Source organism: Peromyscus eremicus, chromosome 10 (genome assembly GCF_949786415.1).
Source record: "Peromyscus eremicus chromosome 10, PerEre_H2_v1, whole genome shotgun sequence".
Classification (NCBI taxonomy): Eukaryota; Metazoa; Chordata; class Mammalia; order Rodentia; family Cricetidae; genus Peromyscus; species Peromyscus eremicus.
The window spans coordinates 19,047,875-19,073,428 of record NC_081426.1 but is presented as its reverse complement, the minus strand read 5'-3'; the positions used below and the strand labels follow the sequence as shown (position 1 = coordinate 19,073,428).

Below are 25,554 nucleotides of genomic sequence, written 5' to 3'. Positions count from 1 at the left end.
ATTGGTTCTTTCCTGTTCCCTAGTCATGTCATGTACTAATTCATTTACTATTTTTACATTTGCAGTAGATGAAAATAACTTCAGAGGGCATGCTATGATATTATAAATATAATTTTACTAACATTTTGAGAATTTCTTACATGTATACAATGAATTTTTATCATATTCATTCCCCATCTCATCTCACCTCTCCCCACATGCCCCCTAAATCACGTCTTATATTTTATTACACAATAAGTCCAATTAGTGCTGCCCATAAGCACATGGGTATGGTTCCATCCTCTGGAGCATGATCAACCTACTACTAGGAGAAAAAAACCTGAAGAAAACTGACTTTACCTCTGCCATCAGCCCTCAACTGCATCTCAGATAGGGGTGATGCCTAATGAGCCTTTCCCCCATTTAGGCTGGAATGTTGACTAGTTTGATCTTGTACAGGTCTTGTCCAGGCAACAGGTTGATGGGGGAGAAGAGCAATAAGCAGTCTTACCAGCTGTGAATCTTACAAGCTAGAATGATTACAGCCCTGGTAAGATAGATCCAAGGGTACAATAGTGGCATGAATATTAAGGGGTAAATAACTACTTCTATTTGAATTTAAGACCAACTCCATGGGTGAAAATCCATATCTGATACTATAAATCTCATCCTACATTGTTTTTGCCATTTTCATACTATGGCCTTTGGAGGTGCTAGTTGGATTGAATCAATTTTAAATGCATTTCTGTATCTTCTTTAGTTCTTATGGTAGCTTGTTTCTTATGCTCACAGAATATACAGAAATACAAGACACGTGCAAGGCAACACAACTCCTTCAAAAGGTCATAAACTTTAAAGTACTATATCCAAAGATACTGAAATGGGAAAATGCTCCATGGGAATTTCAAAAATTTACTTGTAAAGATTGGCAGTGACTTCAAAGATGATTCAAACAAGCAACGGATAAAGTACAGAAAATTCAGTTCATGACTTTAAAAAAAGTCAAGAACATAGATGAGAAAGTCGGTAAGAAAATTGAGATCCAACACCCCAAAATGTTGGAAATAAAACATAAACCAGTTCTACATTAATATTCCCAATAGATGAAACAAAACACAAGAATTTCAGGAATGAAAAATGTAGGGCCAGGCAAGTGAAACAAACACTAATACAACCAACCAGCCCTTGGGAGGCAGAGGCAGGTGGATCTCTTATGAGTTCAAGGCCGGCCTGGTGGTCTACAGAGTGAGTTCCAGGAAAGCCAAGGCTGTTATACAGAGAAACCCTGTCTCATTAAATTTAAAAAAGAAGAAGAAAGAAAGCAAGAGAAAGAAGGAAAGAAAGAAGAAAGGAAGGAAGGAAGGAAGGAAGGAAGGAAGGAAGGAAGGAAGGAAGGAAGACATCAATAAAGAAAAATAAATAAATAAATAAATAAATAAATAAATAAGTAAGTAAGTAAATAAGCAAGCAATCATGACTAAAATTTCCACCAACTCTGGGATATAATACAGAGACCAAACTAAAAATCCATGTTGCAGAAGGAAGAGCAGAGATTAAAAACAAAAACAAATATATAGAAAATCTATCCATTCAAAGTAGATCAGACAATTTAGTGAACTGTAGGGAAAAACTGACAAGGAAACAACAGGCATTGGAACTTTAACACATGCTACCTCTCCACAAAAAAAAAAAATATAATCAAGATGCTGAAATTAGAAAACTAAAAGAAGTGTTAGAAGCCGTAAGAGAAAAACAGCAAGTCATTTAAAAAGGTAAACATAAAAATAATAACAGACCTCTTAACATACAATATTAAAAATCTAAGAAAGCATGCAATGATTGATTTCAAGCTCTAAAGTAAAATACTGTCAACCAAGATTGCTATATCCAACAGTCACCTTTTTAAAGTATCAAAGAAATAATGACATTTCTGGGTAAAATTAAAGCTGTAAGTGCAAGCCAGCACTGCAGAAAGAATAAATACAAGAACACTAAACGTAAAAGGAGATGAAAGTTTCAACTGTAATAGCACAAAATGGAATATATTCATGAGAGGACTGGAAAAAACAATGAGAACTAGGGAAGAATCCAGCACAGCAAACACAGCAAACACAGCAAACAGCAAACCCTTCATACAGATCAGGGAGAGGAGGCTTAAGAGATGCTCAGTGGTGAAAGGCGATTGCTACTTTTGGAGAGGACCTAGATTCAGTTCTCAGAATCCACATTACAGCTCATATCATCAGGACTCCAGTTCTGGGGATTCTGACAGCCCTGAATTCTGCAGGCACCAGCACACACATGGGGCCATGCATACATGGAGGCAGAATACTCACACACATAAATAAAAAATAAATACTTTTTAAAAATAGGGTGGAAAGAAAAGAACAAACACTAATACAACCAACCAGAGGAACAGCCAATAAAATAACACAGATCAGCAAGTGTATATATGTAACAACACTAAACATCATTGGTTTTCACTCTACAATTAAAAGGTATACAGCAGATAATTCAAATTTCAAAGAAAAAGCTTCTACTATTTGTTGTCTTAAAAAAATAAAAACACAATTTACTGTTAAAAACAAATACAAGGATGTTTGAAAGGATGAAAGTTAATAACCAGGCAAACAGAAGTTGAAAACAAGACAATGAAGCACCTGATCTCTGATAAAGTAGACTTCCAGGCAAAATAAGAAATGCTAAAGAAAGTCATTTACATATTAATGGAGGCTAAAAATCCTAAAAGAATATATAAGAACTGTGACTATGCACGTACTGAATGCTTTTACAAAGTAATCACTAATGAATATAAAAGAACAATAGGTAGATAAAATAATGGTAATCTTACTACTAATTTTCAACAATAACTAGATAACCCACAAATTATACTTGGGAATGAAAGTCAGAATTCAATTGCATCATAGATAAAATGGACTGAACAACTACTGAGTATTTCATCCAACACTGCTGAATTCACATACTTCTATGAACTAAATAAGTTTGTCCATAAAGCAATGATAACATATAAAAACAGGATTTTTTTGTCTTGTTAAATCTTAGTAAAATAGAACTAGAAATCATTAACAAGAGAAACTAAAGTTGAGACTCAATTAGACACACTTGAATGACATACAGGTCATTCAAAAATTCAGAGAAAATTTACAAATGAAATTTAAAGCATGATTCACCAAAATCTTTGGTATATAACAAAAGCAATTCTAAGAGGCAAGTCTACATCTGTGAGTGCTTACATTGAAAAATCAAAAAGAATTCAAATAGTGGTGTTCTTCAGTGCTGTAAAAACCTAGAATAAGACAAGCCTAAAACCAGTACAAAAAAAGTAATAGTCTCAGGGAATAGTAATTAGTGGAATAGAAACTTCAATATATATATATATATATATATATATATATATATATATATATATTGAATAATAGAGTTCTTTGAAAGAAGATAAAACAAGATTAACAAACTCTTAAGGAAATTAACCAAAAGAAACAGATAATAGATCCAAATTTAAAAAAAAATAAAATTGAAATAGCTGATACCACACAAAATATATGAACTGACAAAAACACAATCTATCAAAATTTAAGTCAAGGAAATTCTGAAAATCTATAATGAGCCATGAGATCAAAGAAAGTAATAAGTAAGTTTCTAGCATAGCAATAATCAGGCAGATTCGTTGTTAAGTTCTACAAGACTTTAAAAGAATAGCTAACAACAGTGCTCCTCCTGGTATTTAATGAAACATAAAATAGAAAGTTAAGGAACACTATCAAAGTCATTTTATGAAGTCACTATAATCTGGATATCAAATCTAGATGAGGACACAACAAAAAGAAAAAAACTAAATATAAATTTCCTACTGATCACAGGAGAACAAGTTCTCAATAAAATACTTGCAAACTGAATTCAACAACATATTGAAAACAACTCTATCACCAAATTGGTTTCAATCTAGGGATGTGAGGATGTTTCAACATACACAAGTCAATAAATGTGATACAGCAGCACACGAGCAATTTAAGAACAAGCAATTTCAGAGAGGCAGAACATCCTTTGATAGAGTCTAGAACCCCTTCATAATGAAATCCCTGAAGAAAGTCAGAATAGAAGGAACATATGCCAATATTGACAAGGCTATATACAAAGAATCTAAGGCCAACATGGTAGTAAATTGGGTAAAGCTTAAGGAATGTTCTCTAAAATTCAGAAATAGGCAAGTATGTCCACTCTCTCCATTATTATTCAATATAGTGAATGAAGTCTTAGCCTTACCTAAGGCATGAAAAGGATATAAAAAAAAAAAAAAAGGAGATGCTGGAGACCTGGTACCATCATTTAGAGCACTTGAGTTCAGTTCCCAGCACTCACATGGTGACTCACAACCATCTGCAACTCCAGTCCCAGAAGGTCCTATCCTCTCTCTCATCCACAGGCACCACATGTGCACATGGGGGTGCATGTATACATACATGCTGGTATTCACACATACACTTCTTTTGTACTTTAAATTTTTATATTATACTATAACTATGGTATTCCTCACTTGCATTTCCTCCCTCCACATCCTGCCATATACCTCTCATTCTCCTCCAAATTCATGGCTTCTTTCATTAACTGTTATTATATGCATGTAATATATATATATATATATATATATATATATATATATATATATATATATATATATATATATACTCACAGCTATAACCTGTTACATCAGTACATACATACACATTTTTTAAAAAGAGGGAAAAAGAAATGAGTCAAGGAGTCAAATTATCTTTATTTTCAGATGGTATGATCCTATATTTAATAAATCCTGGAGACTCTACCAGAAAATGCTTGAATTTGATAAAGACTTTCAGCAAATTAGCAGAATTCAAAATCAACATGAAATATCAAGTGCTTTTCTATATATCACTAATAAAGTTGTTGAAAAAGAATTATGGAAAATAGTCCAATTCACTACCTTAAAATATACCTTGAAATAAACCTAACAAGGGAGTTGAAATACCTTTACAAATAATGGAAAGTCTGCCCATGATCACAGTCTGGCAGAATTTATATTATGGTAATGCTTATATTAATAAAATTTGAAAATTCAAAAAACTACCCATTTAAATTTCAATGATATTATTCATGAAACTCAGTAAAAAAATAAATATCCCAAAATTAACATGAATGCACAAAAGAACCTAAATAACAATGACACAAAGTGGAGTGAGCACTGCTGGAGACTTCAGACATACCATAGAGTCACAGTGACTAAGATAACATGGTAGTGGCACAAAAATAGACATGGAGACTAATGGATCAAAGAGGAGACTCAGAAGCAAACCCACAACAGCTGTATCCACTTGCTACAAGGTACCAAGAACATACACAGGAGAAGTCCTTTAAAGGTGTGACCTCTGGTAAACTGATCATGCTCCAGTGAAGGCCCCACAACTTACACATGTGACAACATTAATTAAACTCAGTAAGTTAAAAAAAAAAAAGAAGAAGAAAAAGAGGACACGAAGTAGGGAGTAGTATATGGGGGCAATCTGAGAAGAGTTGGAGGTGAGAATTGGGAGACTGTATGATCAAAATTCATTGTATAAATTCACAGACCCAATGAAGCTAAATAACAAGGAAGGCTCAAGTGGAGACACAAGAATCTCATTGTGAAGGAGAAATAGAATAGAAACCACAGGTGGACAGGGCGGGGGTGGGAGGGGTGTCTGGATCGAAGGAGAAGGGTGGACATGGGAACAGGAGGGAATAGGTCAGGGGAAGATGGAAGGAGAGAGTACTGGGGAAGACAACTGGAATCATGGGCATCTCTGGGATGAGCTAGAAACCTAGTGCAATAGAAACTCCCAGGAATTTATGAGGATGACCTTAGCTAAGACACCTAGCAATGGGAGACAGAGTCTAAACTGGCCATCTCCTGTAACCAGGCAAGACTTCCAATGGAGGGATTGGGACATCAACCCAACCATATAACCTTTGACTTAACAATTTCCCCTGCCTACAAGACATGCTGGGACAAAGGTGGCAAAGAAATTATGGAGTGGCCAACCAATGACAGGTCCAGCTTTAGACCCATACTATGAGAGAGAGCCCACCCCTGACAATGCCTGGAGGGCCAAGACCCAGAGGGTGGATAGCCAAAAGAATAGAACAAAACATGACTGGCAAAAAAGAAAAAAAAAAGTCAATGAAATGATTTCTAATAATATTCTGCTATGTTCATATATTGTTGACTAGCCCAGTTGTCATCAGAGTGACTTCACCCAGCAACTGATAGAAGTGGATGCAGAGACCCATAGCCAAACACTGGGTGGACCTCAGGAAATCCTGTGCAATAGGGAGAGAAAGGATTATGGAAGTCAGAGGGGTGAAGAATACCATGGTAAAACCCATAGTCAACTGACCTGGGCTCATGGTGGATCACAGAGACTGAAACCACCAGTCAAAGAACTTTCATGGAACTGACCTGAGCCTTTTGAACATGTGTTGCAGTTGTATGGCTTGGTCCTCTTGTGGAACTCCTGGCAGAGGAAATAGGGACTGTTTCTGACTCTGTTGCCTGTTCTTGGGATCCTTTCCTCCTGCTGGGTTGTCTCTTCCAGCCTTAATAGGAGAGGAGGTGCCCTAGTCTTGCTGCAACTTGATATGCCATGGCTGGCTGATATACATGGGAGGCCTGCACTTTTCTGAAGGGAAAGGAGAGGGAGTGGATGGAGGTGAGGATTGAGGGGAAGGATTGGGAGGACAGGACGGAGGGGAAACAGTAATCAATCGGGCTGGGAAAAATTAATTAATTGATTAATAAATAAAAATACATTGTATACATGCATAAAGTTCTCAAAGAATAAATAAAAGTATGAACAACTACATAAAGAGCTAAATATGATGACATACACTAGGAATCTCACAACTCAGGAGGGTTTGGCAGGACAACTGCCAAAAGTCAGCTTTGGCTGCAGGGTGAGATCTTGTCTCAAACTACCAAAAACCAAACACCATCAACAAAACCACAAGGAGATTCTATCCCACCTCAGTCAAGCCAGAATGGCTGTAGAAAAGAAAATAAATGACAACAAAACTGGTGAGGATGAATGGTGAAACAGGAGCCTTTACACCGTGTGAAACTAACTAGTTCAGCCTCCATGGAAATCTATAGGGAGGTTGCTCGAAAAGCCAAAAATAAAAACTACCTTATGATCCAGCTATATCACTCCCATATACATACCCCAAAACAATCTAAGTCAGCCTCCCAACAAGAAATCTTAACATCCATATTTACAGCAGCACTATTAAATATAACAGAGATATGAAACTTAGCTAGATGTCCATCCAGAAATGAATGGCTAGAGAATGTGAAAACACATATATGTATATATACATATATTAAATAAGACTAATAAAGACACATAAATGTGCACACATGCACATACACACACACACATATATAACAAATATAAAAGGATCTACTGTGAGAAAGGGGTATAAGTAGAAAACATAGATGCCACATGTTCTTTTTCATATGTTAACCTAATTTTATATACATACATAAATGTATTTATATCCATATATACATAAACCATAACATTATCATTAGGCTGCAACCATCTACTTATGTATATTATTGGATAAACCTCTGTGAGATTTTTTTTTAAATAGAGAAAATTTTAAAACAGAGGATAGAAGAATGAGTTCTTAGACTCGGGAAGCAGTAGGAGAGTCATGAGGAGATAAATATGATTCTAAAAAGGCATCACAAAGATCCAATTTGGAGCTGTTCTTTATTTTTACTACAGGGGTGGAAATGTAACACTACCCAAAACTATGAAACTGTATATAGCCTGACACACAGAAATGGTTATAAATAAATGTGAAAAGCTAAATAAATCATGAGATTATGCCAATACCAATATCCCTAAATGGTGACATTATACTATATGTCTATACCTTACTGTTCTTGTAAATTTAAACTTTAAGCTATATTACATCCATAATTTTACACTAAAATGCTCAAAGAATTAATCCTATAACACACATTGCATAGAAAAAAAAAGGAAAAATCCTTTATTGGACTCCAACAAATATAATACTGATGTGTTTCCTAAAAACAAAAATAAGAAAATGTACTAGTCAAAATTTAACAGCCATTCATAGAAAAATCCAGTCAATGAAAAGTAGAAAAGAGCATCATTCAACTAAGGTGAAAATCTACAGCTGCCATCACACTTGACTGCTGAAGACTAAATGCTTCAGTCTAGGGACAGAACATCTCCAGTCTCATGGCGTCTATTTATTTTTGTGCAGACTCTAGACATTCATATTAGATCAGATAAATTAGTAAAGACTTAAGAGAAAGATGTGACACTGTATCTGTAGAGGACACGATGACTGCACAAAAATACTAATATCTATGAAATATATAAAAGTCTAGCGAAGTGGCACTATACACGGCTAATATGCGAACATCTATGGAAACTGAAATGACTGGAAAAATTACAGCCATGATTTCTCCTTAATATAAATTGGTTAGCCATATGGAATAAGGCCAAACAAATGAAAAGTCATTCTTTATATAACCATTTACACAATGTTAAATTTAAAGTAGTTTGTCAAGTTTCAATTATATTGATTTCTTTTTTTGTAGTGGGTGAAGTTTGACTTCATTGTTAAAATCCCTCACTGTGGGGCTCCATGTATTTTATGAATAGCTAACACAGAGACTGACTACTTAAACAGTGGGCATTTTCATTCTATTTTTTTCTTCTTTTCCAACAGCACATAACATACCTTAGATAATCTTTTGGAAGTATCACAATTTGGCTCTGTACATGGCTTGGTTCCTTTATCAGTGTCTATAGATGAAACTGAGAAAATATATTATATTTTATATTTGTTCTGATACACTATACCAAAATACTTAAATTTTGAAAACTGAAATATCATTTGTCAACTACATTTCTTCCAATAAAAAAAGTCTGGATTTTTCTAATGCTAAGTTTCTCAGCAAAACCCTAAGCCAAATATTTGTTTTCTATAAATCAGGAAAACCTCATTTCGACAATAATCTTAAGAATTAAGTTTCTCAGTAACTGATGCTGGGATATTTTGATTTTATAGTATTTAAGAACAGAATTATTTCAACTTTTACAACATAAGTATTATAACTGTGTACATATTCATTCATTCACTATCAATCTCTATTCATATATATTGAGTATCACTACCCTAATTCAATGCTTAGTGTATAGGTAAAAACTAAAAAGGAAAGATAAACTGTAACAATACTAGAAACGCAATGAGATTGGACTGTGGTTGTGGCCATTTTAACCAATATAATCATGTTTATTCATATAGGCACATATTTATTTATGCACATATAAGAGCAACTATTGTGCAAACTACAATTCTATTATTTGAAATAAATAATAGGAAAACTCAATGACAAAGCAATATTGCACTGACAAGTATCTCTGCAAGGTCACTAAGGAAACTCCTGCTGTACTAAGACTTCAATCTCAAAGCTGGGTTAAGAAACAGGCGTCACAAGGATTTCCAATAGATTATCCTTACAGGGTATAATGTTAACCTCATACCCAAATACCTTTGTTAATGCCCAGTACCAATAAAAAAATATATGAAAAAACTCTTACTTGAGACCTCAAATCTATAACTAATTCAGAAACATACTGTTTAATATCTTAAGACTTTTACCTTATTTTTGCAAAAAAAAAGACTTAGCTTTGTCATCATTTACAGCTAAGAGAATACAATGAAAAATGTACTTCAGTTTTCTAATTAAAATTACTTATAAAACAGTCAATATTAATTTTTGATAATTTTCCACTAATGCTACTTACATCCTTTTAGCCATTCTACACTATTTTCTAACAAATCCTATGTCATTTGTATGCATATAATTGGCTCATTTCCCCCACAACCCTTCAAACAGAAATAATTTTCCATGGAGCTGTTGAATTGCCTACATATTTACTAACTCTAATATTCCTGAGAAGTGGCAGGTTACCTGAAACAGCACAGACTCAGAGAATAATTTTTAATATGCTCAAAGAGCTGGAGGAAATAATGGGCAAATAATAAAAAAAAAAACAGAACATGTTGCCAGGAAAAGAATATTAATAACATAAAATAAATTATAAAAGTCATCCAATAACTCCAAGGCATGGAATTATAGCTGAGAGGAATTCACTAGAAGTTTATAGCAACATATTTGAGCAGCTTGGAGAACCAATTAGAGAACTGAAAAGTAAGTCGTCACTGAAATCTGATCAAAGGAAAAGGGAAGGAAGTGAACAAAAGTGAAAGGGCACAAAGGATCATGGGACAAGTCTACCAACATACACGTAAGACATGAGTGAAGGGAGGAGAGATGTAGCATTGGAATGGTTCAGTAAAGAATGACCAAACTGTCCCAAATCTAACACGACAGACATTTGCACACACAAGCAGATGGAGCCTACATTTGTACTGTGAAATATGCTATAATCAAACATCAGAAACAAAAGAGAAAGAGATAATCCCGAAAGGATCAAGGACAGGTAATGTGTTGCACATAAGGGTTATACTATACTAAACAAGAACAGGATTTAGCACTTGATTTTTTAAGGCCAGAGTGTAAGTCTTCCTTAGAGACCTATCTTAAACATAAGCATACACATAGAATATAAGGAAAAGACGGAGAAAAGTACACTGCCGCTAACAGGAACACAAAAGAAGCTGGAAGACAATGCTTCTTTCGTACAAAACAGAAATCAGAATAAAAAAGTATTATTCCTGATTTCAAGGAATAATACAGCCATTATGTAATGACAGTAGGATTGATCATTACAAGGATTTAAGAATCCCTGTTATCTATGTTTTAAACAGTTGGATAAAGTGAAGAGCCAAGTTCAGATCCCCAGCACTCAGAAGACAACAGCGAGAGCTGGGTGGTGATGTGCATCTGTACTCCAGAACTGATGTGCACAGAAAGGCAGATCCTGGCAAGTCAGACAAGGAAAGACAGCAAAGTTCAAGTGTAGGGAGAGACCTCATGTCAAAAAGTAGATTGTAGAGTGACAGAGGATGACACTCAAGGTCAACCTCTGGCCTCCACATGTACACATAAAGTAAAACACACACACACACACACACACACACACACACACACACACACACACACACACAATTTGAGGAAAAACTGTAAGAAAATAGCAAAATCTAATATTATCTCTCAATATTTCTCCATATCAGTAACTGAAAAACAAAGAAATCAGAATATAAAATAGACTATGGCTAACTCATAGAGCACCTTTCAATAACTAAACAAATGATACCTAGAGATATTTTCATATAGCAATGAAGAACACATGTTATTCTCAAACTCGCATAAAACTTTCACAATGAACTCTCCCCATTTGAGTCATAAAAGGCAGCTTGAAATGTTAAAGACTAGAAATCATGCAGTTTGTACATCCAGACCAAAAAAATGTTAAACTAGAAATCAGTACCAGGAAAACAGATTGAAAATCCTCAAATACTTGGGCATGGAGAAACATATTAATGCATAATATATGAAGTATCAAAAAAGTCAATACTTTTAAGTTAATAAAAGTAAAATAAACTTACCAAAACTGTGACATGAAATGAAAAGTAAACAGAAGTTTATAGTAAAAATGGAGGTTGTTTATACCATTGAGAACAAATATTAGGAAAGCCATGGGATAGCAAATGGCTGAGTAGGTAAAAGAAGCAATCTGAGATCTGAGTTTGTTCCCAGGAGCTGGATAGATGGAGAAGGAGAGTACCAACCCTCAAAAGGGTCCTCTGGTCTCCATGTGTGCCCTGGAGAATATATGCCCACACACAAATATACTGACACATAATAATAACAATATATTTTTAGACAAAAGGAAGACATAGATTGATTTCAATAGAAGCTTATATATAAGAAACTGGAAAAACTAAAAGAAAATTCAGTTAAAAAGAAAAGAGAAGAAACAATATACCAAATTAGAGTAGATATCATTAAGATGGTGAGTAGTGGGCAGGAGAGATGGCTCAGCAGTTAAGAGCTATTGCTGCTCTTCTAGTAGACCTGAATTCAGTTGTATATGTTGGCACTAGGTCCACATATTCCAAGCTCTTCTAACAGTCAACTATGATGGGGAAAGAGCTCAGAGGGCCTTACCATTACCATTAATAATAAACTCAAGGTTTATTAGTAACCACTGGATTCCAGCAGATGGGGAAGCATAGTTTCTAGCTGCTAGTAAGCATATCAAACTGGAAAGGATAGCTCTAACCTCAGATCACACAGATAGCCCTAGTTAAACTCTGTGAGTCACAAAACAAAAATTAATGAATACGAGAAAGAAATCCCTAGGAAAGAGTAGGGGCTGGCATGGCTGAGAAGGAAATAAGGGAGGGCTATGGGGAGAGTAACCGGTATATATTGCACATGTATATAAAAATGTTAAAGAAGAAAATTATAAATAAAAAAGTTTACCAATGCTTGCAATATATCCCAAACAATAGATGTATTTGCTCCAGAATAAGATAATGCATTAGGGATTATTTACCTAATGATATCTCACAATGAAATATTTACCCTGATATGAAACTCAGATAAATACATTGCAAGAAAGAAAAACTCCAGACCAATAACTCTTATGAACATAGATGCAAAAAAATCTCAACAATATGAAATCAAATCCAGCAATATATCAAAAGAACAATATGACATAATCAAGTAGGGTTTACACCAGCCTCCACAGGACAATGCAAAGAGAAACAATCATGAGACCATATCACTAAGGAAAAAAGAGAGCAAGAGAGCAGCATGAACCCAACGTCATTCTTGTTAAATATTACTAACTCATGGCTAAGGCAAATTTCTTCAGCTAAATAAACAACAGCTGCAACAAACTGCAGTCACCACCATACGTAAGAGTGAGAAGCCAGATGGCTTCACATAGGAACAAGGCCAAAGGACTCCCTCTTACCATTCATCACAATTCTAGGACTATAGCTAGTGCAATAAAGTTAACAAAAGATGGCAGACTGCATCCAGAAGGACCCACTACATTATCTGCAGCACAGCCCTGAGTAGCTGGAGAACAACCATCCTACAGAGTGAGTGCATGCAGAGAAGCATTCCTTCCAGTAGCAAAGAAAGGAAACAGAACAGCAAAGTCTGAGGTCAAATCCAGTGGCTTCAGCCCAATGACAGAGTGCTTTATTAACATTGAGAGTGCAACTATGGTGTCCGAACAATGGCTATGGACAGAGCACTCAGAGAGGTTCACTATATTTTAAGGAACATATTACTTAAGGAAAGGCAGACTGGGAGTTAGAGGGATGGTGAGGAGGCAAGGCATGAGAGCTGCACTACCAAGGGAGGATTAGTACTGGGGAAATCCTGTTCTCGATATCCCACCAGATCAGTGACACAGTGCCAAAAACGGCATTCTTAAAGGACCTTGTAGACTCAGTGGCTAAGCAGTTATATGGCCAAAGGGGCCACACTGCAAGGCTTATGCTGACAACCCAGAGCAAACATGTCACAGGACTATAGTCTAAGGCTTGGCCTTCAGAATAATTCTAAACAGAGAAGTAAAACTTTGTGGTTTTGAGTTAGAATTTATGCAGTGTTCCATGAGGTGGATATTTGGTCTGAGACACAGACCAAAGTAGACAGTGTAAAGACAGATCTGGGTCCTAATACTGTCCCTTTAAGAGACTGCATATAGCAGGACCAACAACCATAGTCCGCCTCTTCCCATGGAGGACTACATGAGGGCAGGCTTTATACCTCAGCAACCCAGGTCCCAACCCATGCCCACTGACAGCTTCACACTGGCAGGCCTGGCATCCACACCTCAACCCTGTGAGAAGGCTTGGCATCCACACCACATCCCCATGAAATCACACAAAACTTGCCCTGTGCCCTACTCTAGCAAGAGACTGCACAGAATCAAGCCTAGCCTCCATGGTCAGGTACAAAACCACATAGAGATCGCACCTCTACCCAGATTTTTTAAGTTTTCCCAAGAACACTGCCTCCCCCAGAGTTGACAGTATGCATGTTTCAGCCTCTTGAGCTCTGGGGTTGTTTTAGGTTGACAGATTGCATTTTTTTCACCTGTCTCTCTTTTCATTTCCTTTAACCGGAACTGCTAAATCTCCCTTGTTCCCTTTTACTGTTCCTTCCTTTTACTTACTTTCCTCTCTTCATCTACTGCTCTAGTACTAATCACTAGTCTTACTGGGCTTATTCCCTTTCCATCTCTACCCTTAGTAACTAATATACTAGTATACATTACTCCGCCCTTGCTCCTTACTCCTCTAACTGCAGTTGAAGGGATGGATGTATTTAATTCACCGTTGCTGTTTTGTAGCTGGCCTATCTAGCAGCTGTGGCTGCTTTCACAGACAGTATTCTATTTTTGAAGTGGTGCTAGAGATCAACCTAAGTGCCCTGAACAGGAGCTGAGAGTTTAGCTGCTTTACTCTAAGACTGGTGGGGACAAATGATACTTCAGTTTATTACAGTTCAGTTCCCCCACCCCGAACACTGAAAACACTTGCAATGAAAGAATACATGTGATAAAAGAGACAAAATCAGTCCCAAAATGAAATCCCACATGTACAAGTTCTAATGCAGAAACACAAAGATCATGAAGACCAAGGTAACATGACTCCTCCAACACTTACTTCTATAGCAATAGACTAAGGTGAGAGAAATTGAGAAAGTGACCAAAGAATTCTCAAGAACTATTCTAAGAGTGTTAAAGGAAATCAAAAAAGTCACCAGTAAAATGAATGAATTCACTGAGAATACAAACAGCTAAATGTAATAACTAAACTGATGCAGGATATAAATGAGGATTTCAATAAAGAAATAGAAATAGAGAAAAATGAAGTTGAAATTTTGGAAATTAAAAAGTTCAGTAGATCAAATTTAAAAAAAAAATCAATGTAATACCTGGTCAATAGATAAATAGAAGTTAGAACTTCAGAGCTTGAAGACAAAGGTAAACAAGAATAATCGAACAATGACAACTATAAAATAATAAAGTATACCATAATATAAAAGATCTGTGGCTGATTTTCTTAATATGATGATGTCCACTCGCAACAATATTCCATAAAATGACATGATTTCATTCCTCTTTATCATTTCATTAAACCCTCACATATCAAAGGCATAAAGTCAAATCCAGACCTCCCTATTAATTAACTCAAAATGCATCTTAATGTCATCAGAAAAAAATGAACTAAAAGGTGACAGCCCTTAATGACCTCAGATTTCTAAATGTAACATTAAAAGCACAAAAAGAAAGAAAAAATCCCCACAATCTAAAAGGTAAAAAAGAATGAGTTAACAATTTCCCAAAAAGATAAACGAAGGACCACTGAACACATTTTAAAAAATACTCAGGTGGAGCTACGGGAGTCTAATCAGCAAGAGAGAGGAGGGATTGTATGAACAAGAATTGTTGAGACCATGATTGGAAAAAGCACAGGACAAATAGCCAAACTAGTGGAAACACATGAACTATGAACCAATAGCTGAGGAGCCCCCATGGAACTGGATCAGGCCCTCTGGATAAGTGAGACAGTAGATTAGCTTGAACTGTTTGGGAGGCACCCAGGCAGTGGGATCGGGCGGGACCTGTTCTTAGTGCATGAGCCCTGGCTTTTTAAAGCCTGGGGCCTATTTTGGGACACTTTGCTCAGCCTGGGTAAAGGGAGGAGGGGACTGGACCTGCCTCAACTGAATCTACCAGGCTGAGCTGAATCCCCAGGGGAGTCCTTGCCCTGGAGGAGGTGGGAATGGGGAATGGATTGGGGGGGGGGGGGCAGGAGGAGGGAGGACAGGGGAATCCATGGCTGATATGTAAAATTAAATTAATTATAAAATTTTTAAAAAGTTTACTGGAGGTCAAGACATAAAGAAGAATACTAAGATTTGAAATTGCAAGGAGGATGAAGGAAATCTCAGGTGGAGGGATGTAGTAGGGCAAGCCCATAGGGTCAAGAAAATTGGCTCAAACAAGTTGCCAAGGCATGTACATAATGTACTTCCTTATGAGTCAACCTGGAATCTGTCCAAGGGTCTAGCAACAGGAGCTGTCAGAGTTCCTGATTGTACCCAGCCAATGGGGGATGACCACGCAACGCCACCAGATTGGGACACAGCTTGGGTGCTGGGAAGAGGGTGTATAAGGCCTTCCCTGTTATTGAATAAAGGAGTTTGCTGTTTGCCTTCAAAAAAAGTACTCAAAAGTATTAGTCATTTAAGGAAGCACAAAGCTGGATCCCAACTGCAATATTTACAGTGGATGTCATCTCTTCCCTATGATAAACTCAAATGTAAGCTTTCTAAGAGCTTGTCCATCTATTAAAACGACCAGGAAACAGATTCATGAAGCTTCTGTACACTAATAATGTGTCCTTGACAGGCTAGAGCAAAGCTTAGGCTTATCATCTGCCTTGAGGTTGGTTAAAAAAAAAAAAAAAAACTGTTGAAATTTTCCTGAAGAAGAGAAAAGCAAGAATTACAGAAGATAAGAGTTTATCTTGATCTTGCCTCTCTACTGTCTCTACCAAAATTAAACTCTAGACAACAAATATAGGAGAAAGAGAGGGGAAAGAGGAGGAGAAGGACATCCTACGAAATGCATGGATGCTTATTCCTTAGACTATGTGCCTTCTCTCTCCATAATTAATGATAACACATTCAATGGGATTAAGTGTCTGGTTTACAATGTTAACCACCTTACAAGCAAATGCTTGCAGTTCCACTAACTGACACTATAACTAAATACTATAGGTCCTTACTCAAACGTTCATTCAACAGTAAAGTGTTACAGCACACTGTCCACTAACAACATGAATCAGCAGAATTTTATTTAGAGGGTTATTAGCACTAAGTCAAACTCGAGGGGAAGAAATACATTTAGATTTGTAACATTCATATTCTAATAACAGTTGGTTGTGTTCCCAAATTGTCTTTCTTAAAGGTATTTTGTATATTTACCTGAAAATGTGAAGAATAATTCATTTTGCAAACCAGCTCTTTGCATTTTAATACGATGGCATTCAGACTTAAGCAAGGAAACTTCACAGGAAAGGTCAAGAACCAGTTTACTTAAAATCTGAAGAAGTTTCTTCTCAAAAGAAATGTTATAGATACTATTGCAGGGAGCTGCGTGGTATCGAGCTGTGAACTGGTAATAAAAATGAGGTTCACGATAAGCTACAAAGATTAAAAAGAAAAGACAAAAACATGATCATTCAAGCAATTCAAATGCATTGTTACTATTTTAAATAAATAACTATTTGGTTTCAATATCCTTTTTTTTTTTTTTTTTTTTTTTTTTTTTTTTTTTTTTTTTTTTTGGTTTTTCGAGACAGGGTTTCTCTGTGTAGCTTTGCGCCTTTCCTGGAACTCGCTTTGGAGACCAGGCTGGCCTCGAACTCACAGAGATCCACCTGGCTCTGCCTCCCAAGTGCTGGGATTAAAGGCGTGCGCCACCACCGCCCGGCTATTTTAAATAAATAACTATTTGGAACAAATTCATATTCATTCCCTATAAACAGCTACATTCACCTTCCTTAACAAACACCTACCTCACAGTAACTGTATTAAATATTATCACAGGGACTCTAAAACAGTGACTCATTTAAATCATCTTTTAAGATTCACATTATTATTATGGTATCTAGAACAAAAGAAATCAAGACACAAGAATTTTGTCATGTGTACTGCCCATGCCACTAAAGCTAAGATTCAAACCTAGGAAGGCTGGTCTCAATACACAGCTGCTCAAATGCTGGCATCATTCCTTTGAAATTTTATATTTTAGAAGAAATCACACTACTCTGTTTTAAAATATTAAATCTTAGAAGAAATTCCAGAGATATAATTAGCAACAATACTTCTCAAAATATCCTTCTGGTAAATATATACAGTTAGTTTTACTTAATTCCAGTACAATATCTGGAATTGAAGACACACATATTTAAAGCAGATCTCAAAATCTCACTGGAAAGATACAATAAATCTAAAAATGAAAATAAATCCCTAATAACTAAAACATTAAAAGGTCATCTTGTGAGACAAGAGTTCTTTTGCAGCTTCTGTCAACCACGGGCATCCTCCCAGACTGCTTCTGGATCACATTTTGAGCAAGAGCTCCCTATTCATACAGATGTCCCTTACTACTGTCCATTTTCCTACCTGTACTTAAGTTAAACACACTTACTGCTGTCAGACTTAGTACAGATATTGCCAGAGGAACCTACTAGCTCCGTGAACACAAGGGAAAGCCGAAGACTATCAACACCCTAACTTCAAGAAAATACAAATCAGAACTTTTAATTTTTTAGAAAGACCTAAAAGAAAAATGCTGTAGGATGTATTAAAATAAATTTAAAATCTAATACAATGATTAAAATATAATCCATAAAACAAGATGAGCTATAAGGCAAATGGTTGGACAATAAGGAAAGTAACAGACAGGCACAATGGTACATACCTGTACTTCCAGCATTCATGAGACCGAAGCAGGAGGAATGCACAAATGGGTTGGAAATTAAATTAGAGTAGATGCAAGTATTTAGAAATGATAGATAAGCATATAAACAGCAAAAGATACAATTAAAATAATAACAGCAAACATTTATCTTTAACTATAATTACCAAGATAAATTTTTTTAAAAATGAACTACTAAGCCAAACAGTTTACAAAAATACTACTACAGTTAGCACAGGAAAAGAGGAACCAAGAAGAGGACAGATGAGAAAGAGAAATGCATTACTAAAATACGAAAAAAAATACCAGCTCATTTAGGTGAGAAGATAGAAAAGCAATAAACCCATTACAAAACATCAAGATAACAGAAAGCCAAGTCCCATCCAGTTTTCCCTCCTGACTAGGAAACTGAAGCTATTAATACTTAAAGTTATTACTGAAAGGCGTCTGTTGATTGTTGTCATTTGCTGCTCTTTTGCTGTTTATGCCCTTAATCTTACTTTGTATTTTGGTAATAATGCCTTCATTTGTTTTCTTTCTGTAGCCTTTCAGGAAGAAAGGCAGAGGAGGCAGAGAGGATGATACAGAGGGAGGGGGAGGAAGGAGAGATAAACAACACTAAGGATTTTTGATAAGCCATGGGGAAACATACTAGTTTATAAATTATATATATATACAGACATACGTACTCATGCACACATACAACTCTGTGAGTGTGTATGTGTGTGTGTGTGTGTGTGTGTGTGTGTGTGTGTGTAATAATACTAACTATAGACAAAGGGGTCATGAATTCTAGAGAATGAGAAGTATATGAGAGGAGTTGAGGGAGGAGAAGGAGGAATAGCAACAGTGTAAATGTACTACTTATTTATAAATTAAGTACTGTCAAAAGTTAATTTTTAAAAAGAACATACTAATTTAAAACACAAATTTTCAAATACAGGAAAAAATCCATAGCTCCATCTTCTTTTCAGCAGCATGCAGGGAGATTTCTGAGAGATTAGAAGGGGCACAAGTTTTGTGATCCAAAAGAAGTTAAGGTGTCTTTAAATGGTAAGCACCAGAAAGAAACTGGGGAAAGGGGAACATGATCGAGCAGGAGAAAGGCAGCTGGAGACACAGCCATGCTACAGTGGAAAGAGGCTTATGTGAAATTTTAGGACTTCTGCACAGCAAAGGAAACAAAGTGGAACTACTTCAGACACAGGGTTAATATACAGAATACCAAAGAAACGCAAAAAAAAAAAAATATCAAACTACAAAACAAACTGTCAATCAGTAAGTGTGCTAATGAACTTAACAGAGAGTTCTCAAAAGAAGATATAAATGACAAAAAAATATTTTTAAGAGTTCAACACCTGTAGCCATTACAAAAAGGCAAATTAAAATTACTTTGAGATTCTATCTCATCCCAGTTTGAATGGCCTTCATTAAGGAAAAAAAATCACAACAAATGCTGGTGAAGATATGGGTAGAATGATCTCTATTCCCTGTTGCTGGGAGTGTAGAGTGATGCAGCCACTATGGAAAGCTATATGGAGGCGCCTCAAAAAACTAAACAGAACTATAACAACCCAGCTACTCTTGGGTATCTAACCAAATAACACACCACAGAGATGCTTGCATAGCTGTATCTATTGCTATATTAACATAATAGCTAGGAAACAAAAACAGAAACAGACTGGGTGTCCATCAACAGTTAAATGGATAAAGGAAATATAACACACAATGGAACTTTATTTACTAATGAAAAATGCAATTATGAAATTTAAGGAAAATAGATATACCCATAAATTATTTAACAAGGTCACTCAGACTCAGAAAGGCAAGTACCACTTTCTTTCTCATATTCATAGCCTATATTGTAAATTTTGTATACATATATATGTATATGTACAGGGTAGTTATAGTTCATGAAGCTAAAAAGGGGATCATATGGAAAACATGGAGGGCTTAAAGGATAGAGGAAGAAAAAAAGAAGGGCAATCAGAAATACATGACATGAAAATGGGAGGTAAAAAAGTGAATGGTGGAAGAGAATGGAAAAAAATAAAGCACACCTGTAAGTGACAAATGCAGCCCTCTCCTGTATATAATTTCAAAGAAAAAAGAAGTGAAATAAGTGCATACAATACTACTATGAGAATTCGGTGGTTTCAGTTGTTTGGCAATAAGAGAAATATAAGCTAAATAGTTAACAACTTTTCATTTAAAAACGATATATAACACTGTAAACCAGAGTTGGACAGTGCTTAGGTGGGGACCATTTCCAAGAGAAACAAGACATAAGCATTCCTCACTCTAGTCCTAGTTGCCAGCTGTACTACACAAATGTATGCTCCCTTGGTGTTTAAAAAGTACACATAAAAACACAACATTCCTGGTACATACTATGTATATGGTGAATTTTCCCTGTCATTATAATTTTTACAAACTACTTCTCAGGCATAAATATCTTTGCTAGCTTATGCAAACATGCTCTTTCAGTAAATGCTGAAGTGTATGTGTGATAAGATACAGGAAACAACAATATGGAGATAAAATATGACCACTTAAAATCTAAAATATGACTTGCCTAACTAAAATCATGTCATTTATCATAACAATGTCTCCCTCTTAGAAATACAGAGTAGCATTTTTGAGTAAGCAAAATATTGTCAGGAAACCATTAATAAATGGCATGTTGGCTCTAAAAACAATAGCATGTATATTTCCTATTGCTACTATAACACACACATTAGTTTAGAGATAACACGTTTATTGTCTTTCAGTTCTGAAGAACACAAATATGAAAGTCTTGGTAGACTAAAATCATATGTAAGGAGACCACTTATTGAGCACTACATGACTGGAAGATGCTTAGATTGGGCACATGGAACTCCTGTCTCCAATGTAAAAGACAGTCACTTGACCTCTTCTTTGTTACCACATCTCCCTTTTCTGACTTTGTCCCTATACTTCTTTCTATATAACCTTTTAGCCAGGCATGGTAGCACACATAGAATCCCAGCACTAAGGATGGAGAGTTGCTCTGAGTTCTGCCCAGCAAGGGCTGGAGTGAGTTGTGTCTCAAAACCAACCCCTTACGATTACACTAGGCTCACTCACGCAGTTCAGCACTGTGACCTTTACACTCCATCATCAACTTGCCTAAATTTGGAATAACACAGGAGAGACACCTCTGGGATGTCTGTGAGGATGTTTTCAGAAGACTTTAACTGAAAACTAAGATCCACCCCAAATGGTAACATCATCTCATGCACTGGGATCCCAGACTAGATAAGAAATGGGAACAAGCTGGGCGGTGGAGGTGCACGCCTTTAATCCCAGCACTCGGGAGGCAGAGCCAGGCGGATCTCTGTGAGTTCGAGGCCAGCCTGGGCTACCAAGTGAGTTCCAGGAAAGGCACAAAGCTACACAGAGAAACCCTGTCTCAAAAAACAAAAAAAACAAACAAACAAACAAACAAAAAAAACAAAAAGAAAAGAAAAGAATGAGCACAGTATTAATCTCACTGCTCTGTAAGTCATATTTCCTGCACCATGTCTTCCTGCTGTGATGGTCCAAAGGCCTTTTAAACTAGTATTGAAAATATTCCTTCCTTCCTGAATGGTTCTTGTCAGGTGTTCCTCCTAACAGCAAGAAAAATGACTAATATAAGATAGTCCCTCCATGGTAAGAGCCTTAATTTAATTAATTACAGGGTCAAGTCCCTTTCATCATGTATGCTTGTACTCACATGCTCTGAAGATAACATGAAGACCTCTTTCCCTGCCATTTTTCAGTCTACTATACAGGGTCCCAGCAGTTTGATTAAACTTGTAAGTAACTGTAGTTTATATTATTTCTCTTATTTCACATCAAATCAGCCCTCTCAATTTTATTCCTCAGTAGAATATTCTAAGATGAGAGATTTATAGTGTGCTTCCTGCTCCTAATAAAGAGATGAGGTAAACCATCAACCATGACACACAGAATTGAAAAGCAATTCAAACTATGATCATTATTATCACTGTGATTTGAAAACATGGCTCTGTACGGGGCTTTAACTGGCTGACTAAAATGACTAAAAGGCTGCTTTGGTGACCAGTCTGTCCCCTTGCTGTTAAGACATACAATACAACTTGGGTGAGTAGGAATTATTTTAATTAGAATACTAAAAACAGTAAAGTTCTTTTTTTTAAATCTTATTGAAAACATAAGCTTTAAAAAAATGTGTTTTAAAAAAACTACCCTCTTAAATTCCTAATAGCAGAAATTGGAAACATCTAGATGTACCTCAACAGAAGAATAGATAAAGAAAATGTGGTACATTAACATAATGGACTATTAGCCATTAAAAATGACATCATGAAATTTGGAGGCTAATGGATGGAACTAGAAAGAAAACAAACTAAGTGAGGTATCCCAGACCCAGAAAGACAAATATGGTGTGTATTCACTTATAAGTAGATAGTAGCTGTTAAGGCAATGATACCCAAGCTACAATCCACAGAACCACAGTGGGTAGAATAAGGGACCAGAGGGAACAGATAGGTCTTATTAGGAAAGGGAAATGGGATAGATATGGATGGAAGGGAGTGTTGGAATGAGATCAAGTGAGAAGGTGGAGAGGATGGGGACTGCCAGAGGGACTACAGGGAGAGAAAGCTAAAGTTAGGGGCTATTTGAGGGGTAGTATGGAAACCTAACACAGTATAAACTTCCTAAAATATACACATATATGAAAGTGATTCAAATGAAATCACCAAAAGCGGGGAGACAGAGTCCCAACTGGCTATCTCTTGTCATGAAATGAAGCTTCCAGTACCAGGACTGGATTACATCTGATTGAGTTGTTCACTGATGGGGCCCCCATAGGACTCCCAATACAACCCAGGTTATTTCCAAGACTGTAAGTTGCTCTCCACAAACTGACAGCAAGGCTCCATGCTGAAGATAACACCTACACAACTCTTTGAACATGGTGATGTCAAGCCAGTGACTATATATAGCCTTCATCCCTATGTTACAGCATCTTTGGTACAGGGAAGTACTCTGTATGCCCTCAAAAGAGAAAATTAAACACCAAGCAAGCCACAAACCCTTTCTCTACAATGGCATACTACCTGCAAAATATGCTGGGGCAATGGTGGCACAAAGCTTGTGGAAGTAACCAACCAATAACTGATTTGACTTAAGGCCCACTCCAGAAGATGGAAACCACATCCACCCAACATTGTTTGTGTGACCAAGAACCTGAAACTAGACAGGACTTAAGGACCTAGGGTAAAACCAAATAATACTAAGAGAGAGAGAGAGAGAGAGAGAGAGAGAGAGAGAGAGAGAGAGAGAGAGAGAGAGAACAAAATGACTCCTAATGATATTCTGCTACACTCACTGTTCAGCCATCATCAGAGACACTTTCTCCAGCAGCAGTTAGGAACAAATATAGAGATCCACAGACAAACATTAACCAGAGAGTGTAATGGAACACTTAGCCTGAAATGAGATGTCTCCATCAAATCCCTCCCCTCGGGGCTTAGGGAACCCTGATGAAGAAGAGTCAGAAGGATTTTAAGAACCAGGGGTTATGGAAGACATCAAGAAAACAAAGCCCTCAAAACCAATGTGAGCAAAGCCCATAGGGACTCACAAAGACTGAAGCAGCATGCACAAGGCCTGCACAGATCTGCACCAGGTCCTTGGTGCTTATATTATGGCTTCCAGTTCAGTATTTTTATGGGATTTCTGAGTGTGCGAACGACTGGGTCTCTGATTCTTGTGCCTTCTCTTGGGCTCTTTTCCTTCTGTTGGTTTGTCTTGTCCAACTTTGATATGATAGTTTTTGTTTTATCATATGTTTTGTTATATTTTTAAGTTAATTAATAAAAAAAAAGAAAGAAGGGAGGGAGAGAAGGAAGGGAGGAAACCCAGCCACTGGGGTAAAGGATAACAACTGAACTATCATTTATACCTGGTGGGAGAAGGAAAATGAGTCATCTCCAATGGAGTGACACTGGGTATATCAACCACTCCAGGGCAAGCCTCATGTCCAGAAATAGTTGACATATAATTAATGGACTCCATAGGTTCATGTGCTTTTATTTGGTTACAGTTATCAGGGTTTTGGTTTTGTTTTGTTTGTTTGTTTGTTTGGGGGAGGTGCTTTATTTTGTTTTCTTTGTTTGAGGAGTTCTGTTGTATTGGTTATTTTGTTTTTTGAGAAAGAACATGGTAGGGTGGGTAGGAAGGGGGAGAGGATCTGGAAGAAGTTGGGGGAGGAGAAGAATATGATCAAAATATATTTAAATTTAAGAAATGTTTTAAATAATAAAAATATATAAAATAACAAGCCTGTTAAAATATTTAAGTATTTTAAAACATTAAGATATGTTAAAACATAATTAAATTTGCTTCTTACCATAAATAACATACTTCAGTTGAAGATTTTTAACAACTTCTTCCACAGTCGGTTTGTACTCCAGGAAACATGTATAAACACCACTCATGGTCTCCTCAAAGTTCTGAAATATGAGGCTTCCTGTGGATGTCACTTGTGCAGTGCTGTTTTCTAATAAAGGTATAATATACAGCAACTTAAATGACAACAAGGAGACAAAATACCAAACACTTAAAGCAATCTAAAAACACTCAAAATTTATGTCCACAAAAAGGAGTTACACAAAGTTAGTCAATATATTTGATGTTTATTATCAGTGGATGCTAGGATGACTTAAAATCAAATTTCCACCAACCAGAGTTCACCAATTGTGGGATGTCCAAGTCAGTGGTTCCCAACCTGTTGGCTGCAATCCCTTTGGGGGATCAAATGACCCTTTCATAGGGTCACATATCAGATATACTGCATATCAGATATTTACAGTGGGGGTTTCGCCAATATGAGGAACTGCATTAAAGAGTCACAGCATTAAGAAAGTTGAGGACCACTGGTCGAAGTGGTAAGAGACTAAGAATGACATATGGACATAACGCACTCCTAGTATTCTCCTTACATTGAAAGAGATGCTAT

The 25,554-nt window shown here is 36.4% G+C and overlaps 1 protein-coding gene across 4 annotated transcripts in view; it reads right to left on the bottom strand.

Moving 5' to 3' along the window:
• Zpbp (zona pellucida binding protein) overlaps positions 1 to 25,554 on the bottom strand; it is a 156,275-nt gene that overhangs the window by 64,377 nt on the left and 66,344 nt on the right. For all 4 annotated transcript variants that reach the window (XM_059275442.1, XM_059275443.1, XM_059275446.1 and 1 more), the window contains 3 exons: positions 24,946 to 25,095; positions 17,045 to 17,263; positions 8,791 to 8,867 (listed from right to left, as the gene is read on the bottom strand). In XM_059275442.1, coding sequence (XP_059131425.1) covers positions 8,791 to 8,867; positions 17,045 to 17,263; positions 24,946 to 25,095 — 446 coding nt within the window. The remainder of the gene's footprint in view (positions 1 to 8,790; positions 8,868 to 17,044; positions 17,264 to 24,945; positions 25,096 to 25,554) is intronic.